Source organism: Vitis riparia, chromosome 7 (assembly GCF_004353265.1).
Source record: "Vitis riparia cultivar Riparia Gloire de Montpellier isolate 1030 chromosome 7, EGFV_Vit.rip_1.0, whole genome shotgun sequence".
In the NCBI taxonomy this organism is placed as follows: domain Eukaryota; kingdom Viridiplantae; phylum Streptophyta; class Magnoliopsida; order Vitales; family Vitaceae; genus Vitis; species Vitis riparia.
Window position 1 is genome coordinate 11,376,951 of NC_048437.1, and position 8,976 is coordinate 11,385,926.

General features: G+C 35.2%; 1 protein-coding gene across 2 annotated transcripts in view; it reads left to right on the forward strand.

Annotated features, from left to right (window-relative positions):
* The window catches only part of LOC117918342 (AUGMIN subunit 3-like), a 42,100-nt gene extending 34,208 nt beyond the window's left edge, over positions 1-7,892 (forward strand). For both annotated transcript variants that reach the window (XM_034834913.1, XM_034834914.1), the window contains exons 11-18: positions 503-560; positions 734-789; positions 2,048-2,200; positions 4,341-4,452; positions 4,577-4,718; positions 5,443-5,518; positions 6,873-6,968; positions 7,609-7,892. In XM_034834913.1, coding sequence (XP_034690804.1) covers positions 503-560; positions 734-789; positions 2,048-2,200; positions 4,341-4,452; positions 4,577-4,718; positions 5,443-5,518; positions 6,873-6,968; positions 7,609-7,740 — 825 coding nt within the window. In that variant the 3' untranslated portion in view covers positions 7,741-7,892. The remainder of the gene's footprint in view (positions 1-502; positions 561-733; positions 790-2,047; positions 2,201-4,340; positions 4,453-4,576; positions 4,719-5,442; positions 5,519-6,872; positions 6,969-7,608) is intronic.
* The last annotated feature ends 1,084 nt before the right edge of the window (positions 7,893-8,976 follow it).

The window sequence follows — 8,976 nt, forward strand, 5'->3', positions numbered from 1 at the left end:
ATGCTTTTATTTATATTTAAAAATTGTTACGGTAAGTTAGTAACCCTCATTAAAGTTGCTGGATATAACTTACAAGCAACCATCCCAATATTGAGCTGGCATCTGGATATCATGCACTTGCAGTTTGCTTGCATGTTTTGATGACTCTTACTAATGAACTTGTTAAGACATCATGAAATCACTGACCTATGGTAATAAACAATAGAGATAAACGCATAACCAGAGCCTCATAATTGAAATGTCTATAATTTTGAAGGTGCTATATTCGAATGCACTAAATTGTTTGAAACATGTTCTAACTGTTGATTGTTGTTTGGGTGCAAATAATTGAAACATAAGCTATTTTAGGGCAGTTATCAAAAATGATTTAATCATTTTTTAAAATTTCCAAAAGGTCCTGTTGCTCTGATGTTGGACCATTACCGGTTTTGTTTAGGTTTTTGCTTGATGATCATTTCACTGTCAATATTTTTATGCTCTCTTTTTTATTTCTTTTCCCCAGACTATTCCCAGCCTTTGTTGGGAGCTGGCTCAGCTTCAAGACACGTATATTTTGCAAGGTAATGAACATGCTTTGCCTGTTAAAAAAGTGAAAGAAGCAAGTTAATTTTTTATTTGATTATTTTTTTGGGTTATTGTGATTTCAATTTACATTTTTTAGTGTGTTATTGTAAATTTTCAATTAGAGGTTTTTGTAATTGAGTTATTATGATTTCCATTTCTGAACTTGTAGGTGATTATGATTTAAAGGTCATGCGACAAGAGTACTATATTAATCGACAGAAGACGGTAGGGATCTCTTCTTTATATTGTCATTTTTGGAACATTTATAATATTTGTACTTTAGAATGATATTGATTAATGCAAAAACTATATTTATTGAAGAATTTTTTCAAGAATAGTTCTTTTTGGCTAGGAAATTCTTAGTTTTCAGTTGTGACTGCAGGTTAAGGATTTCAGGCCTAGGTGAGCCCTAGGCTCATTGCGGGATCTCATATTTGCCTTTTGCAGTTGTTTGCCTGTGGAAAGAAAGGAAGTTTTTTGAAAATGCTATTATTTAGTGTCCAGAATAGAATTAAACTAGCAGCCTAGCAAAATTATTTAAAAGATTAACAAATGCTTTTCTGAAACTGACTTCTGGGTAGTATACCCAAGCTCAATGCTTGTGTGGCACAAGGATTACAGAAAAAATCATGGTGGAATTGGACTGCCAGAATCATCCTATTGATTCAAAAGGAATCCTGAATCATGAACCCTCATAAAACCTTGATTGTGGCCAGTAGAAATCCACCTAACCATGAGTGCAAAATTCTCTGTATTTATGGAGAGATACTTCTGTTAACTGGTTCCACATTGCAGTCATGACTAGACATTAGGACTCACCATTATCCAAAACCCTCCTAAGGAAATCAAGGAGTGCTTCAGAAATGATATAACTATGGTGCCATTAACCCCTGACTTTGTAGTTGGGTCTTTGTCCCCCTCTCAAATCAAAATAAAAAAGGGATATAAAATTCATCAAGCATTCTGAATGACTAGTTTTTCTCAGACAGAACATAGTGATTCTTCATAGAAGTTGGTGAAACCCTAGAGGGTCACCTTGAAATATTGGCTTCTTGAACATGTTAAGAAATTAGTTTGAAAGCCTGAAATAAATAAAAAATATTTAAAGTTTGAAAAAAAAAAAAAGAAAGAAAAGGAATGAAAGAATCACATTCAAGTTTAACCTGGGAAACCAACCTGAGCCCAACTTATTTGTAATTAGGTCAGTTTCTTGTTTCCCAAATTCAACTGGAACCTGAATTTGTTATATATTTACTCATGAATATCACTTACAAATACTCTTTTCAAATAATTGGAACTTGGATTCTTTATGCAAATTTTAAGGTGAAGATAATGTGGTGATTGGGCTGGAACTGTCAGGGCTATAGTTTGTTTCTAATGTCTAACAAATATCATCTTCTATTGTGCTGATACTACCAACTTGGTACTTTGAAGCTGCAGTCATTTATATCATGAAGTTCATTTTCTTAATTCCTTTTGGCAGTTCATAAATCATCTGATTAACCAGCTTGCAAGGCATCAATTTCTAAAGATAGCTTGTCAGCTGGAAAAGAAGACCATGCTTGGAGCATATTCATTGCTTAAAGTTATTGAGTTAGAGCTGCAAGGTTACCTCTCTGCAACCAAAGGCCGTGTGGTATGTGATCACTTGGTTGTGTTGATAATTTTTTCATGTTCTGCGCTTTTTTTTTTTTGCTTTCTACCATGTATTACTGAAGAACAACTGCTTTTATGTGTGTGTTCAAAGCAAGAGGAATAGCATATATGGAAGAGAGAAAATATACCCAGGAGAAGATAAAAGGTAAAGATCAACACCATATCCACCACCATAGGGCCCCTAATTGAAGCACAGTCTGAAAATATCATGGGAGTGGGAAATCCCTGAAGAAGGAATGAAGGGCTAAAGCTCCTCCCTCTGAATTAGACTTCCAAGAAGACAAACAACCTACCTCATTGAGATGGGTGCTATCCTCCATAGCCAATGATCATATCTCTAGGGCTTTTTCCTACCCTTAGCTTCTCAAGAAAGAACTGCTGTTGAATCCCTCTCTACCAATATGGTTGGGACACCTAAAGGTTTGGCTTTTCTAAGTCCTTCCAATAATGCAAGAATTGGCTTCTGCTAAGTAATTTCAACAGCAGTTCAGCTGGATCATCATTGATCATAATAATCTGCACTGGCTGGCTTCTGTTGTGTGATTTCAGACATGCAGATGACTGATGACATATCTAGGCATCCCCCTTGAAGGCAATCCTAAGGCTACTGATTTGTAGGACTTGGTTGTGGATAAAATTTTCCAGATGACTTGATGTGGGGAATGGAGTTTATTTGTCCTTAACTGGTAGGTTCACTTTGTTCAGGCTTGTTTGATACAAATTCTGACATACTTCTTTCCAATCTTCAAAATCACGATATTTGTAAGTTCCAAAATTGAGAAAATTTAGTGGGATTTCTTACTCTCTTTGTAGAGGGTAGGAGAAACTATATGATTGGACACAGTCAGGTTTCTAGTCCTTTAGGGGGTCATTAGGTTTTAGGGGATTACAGTTAGCAATAGAGGCTTAATTAGTAAATAGTTGTTGCCTTACAGTGATTTCCTAGGGAGCATGATTCCTAATGTTACCTGGTAATTAAGAGCAATTATGAGTTGCATATAATGCTTTTAATCTTCCAGCTCAAGTGGCAAAGGTTAGGATGGGGATAGGTTCCAGCTTTGATTCCATGTTACAATAAAGAGATCCATGTAATATTGAAGAGAGGGAGGAGCATCCAGCACACCATTGTTTGACTGTTAGTAATGATACATTGATTTGCTTTTGGGAAAATTTGTGGTGGGGGGATCAACCAGTGTAACCAGTTCCCTTGGCTTCACCACCTATCTAAACTGACAGTAACCTCTATATTGAACATTCTTGCCTTTTCTCATTAAGATTTGGTTAGATTAGTCTAGCAATTATCATTACTTGTTGCTCTAGAACATGCTTGTGCACCAATGATCTCAGTCTGATTTCCTATATATTATGTTATGGAGCATGCAAAATCTATAGCTTGGGTTAAGCTATAATGTTCATATGTAATAACTGTTTGTTTGATATGCATTGCTGTCCATCCTGTAATATATAACCTTTTAGCCCATCTGGTGATTGAACATGGTATGGAGCTCTGGTTCATAGAGGCAGTTTATCTGTTGTATCATTTTCTTTCTTTCCTTTTTTTCCTCACTTGGTTATGTTTGTTTGTCTACCCCTACAGGCAGGCAAGCTTTGAAATATTAGTATAACCAAAGAAATATCAGGCTCTGTGGTGTAGATGCAGGCCAAGGCTTAAGATATTTTGGGCACCATATGGAGGCATCCTGGTTAAAAAGCAATATTAAAAAAGGGGGAAAAAAAGAAAAAGGAAAAAAGATGAAGAATTAGGAAAAAAAAAAAAAAAGAGAAAAAAACACTGATTTTTAGGCAGTCTGCCTATTTTTTGCAAATCAGATAAGAGGAAGCTGTAGTATTACATTTTATTATTTCCTGGTCATGGTTTTGGATCTAAGAGATCTCTTGGATGGGACCTTCTGGTTCTCTCCATACATGAACAAATTTTGGGCAGAAGGAAAAAGAATGGGGTCTGATTATCTTGGTAGCTGTCATTCACTGTCCTTGCTTTGGATGTTATATTTATCATACTTGATTATAGATTTTCCTCTAAGTAGACTATGCTTCATATTGCCTTAGCAACCTTGATTTTACCTGAATTTATGTTTGACATATTATTATCATCATAGGGCCGTTGCCTAGCACTGATTCAATCTGCATCAGATGTACAAGAACAAGGCGCGGTGGATGATCGGGATACTTTTCTACATGGTGTTAGAGACCTTTTAAGCATTCATTCAAGTAATGATTCTACTGGTTTTTCATTTAATAACCAGTTTTATCCATTCAAATACTAGCCACATTTTCTTTTTGAATTAATCTCCATTATTCAGTTTGTTGCTTACACTTGTTACCACTCTTTTAGATGCTCAAGCTGGATTATCAACATATGTATCAGCACCAGGAATTGTTCAGCAGATATCTGGCCTTCATTCAGACTTGATGACCCTTCAGTCTGACCTGGAAAATTCCCTTCCAGAGGACAGAAATAGATGTATCAATGAACTGTAAGTTATTATTTCATTTTTTTTGTCCCTGCTAAATCAGATTCTTTCTTCTATTCTGGTATTAGATTTGCCTTACCTAACCAGTTTCAAGTATGATATATTCTGATACCTGTGTCTTACAATATGGATTCTGATACACATTTTAGCTGACAACTAGTGTTTCTGATATGCTTCAATTTGTTGGGTGATGCAACATAATCTCTAGTTATTCTTTCTGCCAGCTGCTAAAATGATAGAACCTTTTATATTTATATTTCTTATAAACTTTAGAAAATATCATAAAAACATGAAAGATACAGAGTTCCTTCATGTTTTGTGTTCCTCAAATTGACCGCCAATCTTGACACCTTGGCTTCTTGTGGTTACTTGACTTTGTATCTGCTTATCATGTTTTCTGTATGTCATGTTTAGGTAAGTATCGCTGTCACAGCAACAAGCACTATGTTTTCTAATTGTCTTTATTTTGTATCAATATCGATAATTATAGGTTATGAACTTACAAAAATTTTAGTACATACTTGTAGAATTGTAGTATGGATGTTACTATTATTTCCCAGGGGTCATCACTTCTGTCTCTGTAAATAATTAGTATCATATGCATATAGATTTAAACAAATGTTTAGTTATATATTTTAGAAAAAAATTAGTAGTAATACTGAGCAAAGACTTTTAATTTTTTGTAAGCTTCTGATATTTTTTGCTTTTCTGTTTGGTCATCTGTTAGGTGCACTCTTATCCAAAGTTTACAGCAACTGCTATTCGCATCATCAACAACTGCACAACCAATACTGACAGCTCGGGTATATGATTTTCCATTACATCTCACGGCCTATATTTGTTATACAAATTCAAAATGTGAAATTTCCAACTTCCATTTATAGTCCTTGCTATGTTAGTAATAGAAGTGCATTTACAGGACTGCACTATCAGTGTCATTGATGGTGGGAAATAAAAGAAAAGCAGCTGAAATTCAAGTGATTCTCTGAACTAAAACTTTTAAGATATTAAACTAATCACTAACAAGATAAAAGGCTGTTTCAAGTTTCAAACTTGAAAACTTCATAGCTCTCTCTAGCTCAAGGTTTTAAGCTTGAAATGGAAGGCATTCTTCATAGACAAGTTGACTCTTGCTTTCTACTAGAGTTTTCATTGTTAGTATAGTTAGATGCTGAATATGTGAGTAATTCTCCTCTCCTAATGGACCCTTTGAGTGATTCTAACAAGATACAATGCATAGATGCCCTTGATCTTATGAAAAATACAAGGCATGCCCTTGTGTTTGTTGGACAAGCAATTTGGAATTGGCTGGTGTTTGTGTTCATTCATTTAACTCGTTCAAAATTGCTGATTGGTTAGCAACTTAGTTTATAACCATCTCTTGCTCCAGCTTTTAAGCTTGATGGAACAGACATCTTTGGATCATTCTCCAGAGACAAGTTGAATTAAAAATTCTTGATTATTATAGATACAACAAATATATATCTGATGCTATTATCTTAGGATGGACTAATTTGTCAAGACACAATGCACAATGTCTTTGATTTTGTGAAATGTACAAGGCATGCTCCTAGAGATGGAAATGCAGCGGAAGATAGATCCAATCGTCAAAATCAGTAGAAGGGCCATATCATCATTAATGTTGGGGAAGCAATTTGGAGGAGTTTCTAGGGCTGCATGGTGAAGGGAGACTCATCAGTGCTAATTTCTAGTGTGAGGCAGAGATTCACTTGGATCGTTGTATGATTATTACATTGTAAGGAAGAGTTAGGATTTCATTAGGAAGCTAGGGGTTAGGAGTTGATTGGTTTCTGGAGGGAAATCGAAAGGTAGGGTCACTCTGTGGCAAAAGAGGAGTTTCAACAAATGTTCCTTTATTCAAAATCATATACTTCCTTGACTTTGGTTTGAATTTTCTAGTGATAGATTTTTTTTCCCTTTGGAAATTTGTTCATTATTCAAATGAGTCATCCACACACTCAAACATTAAAAAAAGGAAATGCATATAGCATCAGATATGATATGGCAGCCATGTTAATAGTCTTGCATTTTTAACCAAGCCACTGCCACAATTGTGTCCTTACTACTGTCTCCTGATAGAGAGATTTTTGTTTTCAACTAATTGTGCTTGATCGTACAAAATTTCTCTCCCTACAGCCACTAATGAAAGAGTTAGATGAAATGGAAAAGGTCAATGCAAAACTCTCTGCTGCAGTTGAAGAAGTGACACTCGAGCATTGTAAAAAGAATGAGGTAATTTGAGTTGAAATTTTTACTATCTCATCTTGTTGGTGAAATTCTTTCTTAGCATTGGAAGGTGGCTTCTACATGGTCCGTTTAAGAACATGGTGCATGGTGCCATTTTTTATGATGCCTAGTGCTTAATTTTTCTCTGCCACCCGTTTATGCCATTGTCTGATTGGTTTTTAGGCCAAAACATCATACAACGAATTTCATCTCTAGTATTTTGTTTATGTCCTCAATGCTATCTGTCCTGGAAGGGCAAATATATTGTTTGGTGCCTACACTCTGAAAATTAAATAGGCCTCATATTTTCTTTGAATAATATAGTTTGCATTTAAGCCTATTTTGGTGAGGAAATTTTTTCTTCATTCTTGCATTTTTCGCCTTTTGATGCATTTTTCTTTGTTTAGGTTGATTTTAACACCAAAATGAAAGATAATTGGTGATATTGTTTAGATAGAAAACCTCTCAATAAAAGAAACGGCTTGCTCCTGCATGGGAGCAAACCAATTAGTAGGGTGACTTGTTGAATTTTGAAAAGATAAAAAAGGGCATACGGCCTAATAATTGCGGTCATTGTTGTTGGTTATTGAAGTTGGATTCTACCATTGCATATACAAGCTCTCATCTGAATTTCTTTTTGGAACAGATTGTAAAACATCATTCACAGGAAGTGGGGCTTCAGAGGCGGGTTTTTGTTGATTTCTTCTGCAATCCTGAACGTCTGAGGAACCAAGTTAGAGAATTGACTGCGAGAGTAAGAGCTATGCAAGTTTCGTAGTTAAATCATACTTATACTGACAAAACATGTATTTAGAACTCTTGGAGACACAATTGTAAGATTTATGTTGAATACCAGTTTGTTGTCAAATGGATGCTAAAGTTTGATTCAATGCAAATGGTCTGTTTGTATGAGCGTCTGGCTCTCTCTTCCATTCTTGTGTGGCTATTATGGAGAAGCTGTTTTGCTTGAAAACTTCAAAAACAATCCCGGTATCCACAGGCAGAGCCAATATAGGCTCTGCCCCTTAAAATTGGGGAACAACTTATGGTAAATACGAGCTTAGGAAAAAAAAACAAAAATATTTGGAGGAAAACAATCCGCTAAGATGTTGCCCAAGCCATGAAGAACCCCATTACAAAATACTTTCCAAAACTGAAAAAGAAAAAGACGAAAAAAGGGTTAAAACGAATATTCTCATCATTCCAATTCCTTTCTTTTTAATTTGTATTGTCTTTCAAATAATTGTGGAGATTTTTTTTAACATATATATATATTGAATAACCAAAGAACCTTCCATGCCAAGTTTTGAAGGACTCTTTTCAGAGACCCAAATCTTAGGGTGTTGATTGTCTTACAACAACTAACGCTCTGTAAATTCGGGGTATCAATAGTGATAGGATTCAAACCTAGGACCATGTGCTACTTATTAAGATCACATTTCTCAGTGTTCGCCCTCATCAATTGAGTTACCCTAATGGGTTTTTTCTTAATAATTTTTATGGACCTTTTGTTAAGATTGATAAATAAAATTATTGAATTCATTTTATAAAAGAATATGATTGATATTATTAAATGTTTTGTAGTACTGAGATTAGCAAGACTTGTATTTTATAATTATTGAACTTTTTAATAAAATTCAAGTGATATTCTTAAATTGAATAAGACCAACAACCCATGGTCCAAGGAATGATCTCAATTTTGAAAGAGAGCAATATGTTTGAATCATAGATGGTGACTTCTCCATCTCAAACACTAGTGTGTTGGAAAAGTATCTATTCTGGTGAACCCACCAGGGTGGAATCCAGACTGATGGATACTAGTGCCTTTTAACTGCAAAAACCCAACTCTGAAAGCAGCCTTACTCCACAATAACTCCAAAAACTCATCATCACCATGAAGATGAGAATAGAAATGGAGTGGAGTCTTAGCAAACCCCTATTCTTTCAAGGCTTTTTCTTTCTTTTCTTTTAATGCCACAGACATGGGGCCATGCTCCAAAAGTGTGTGTGAGGG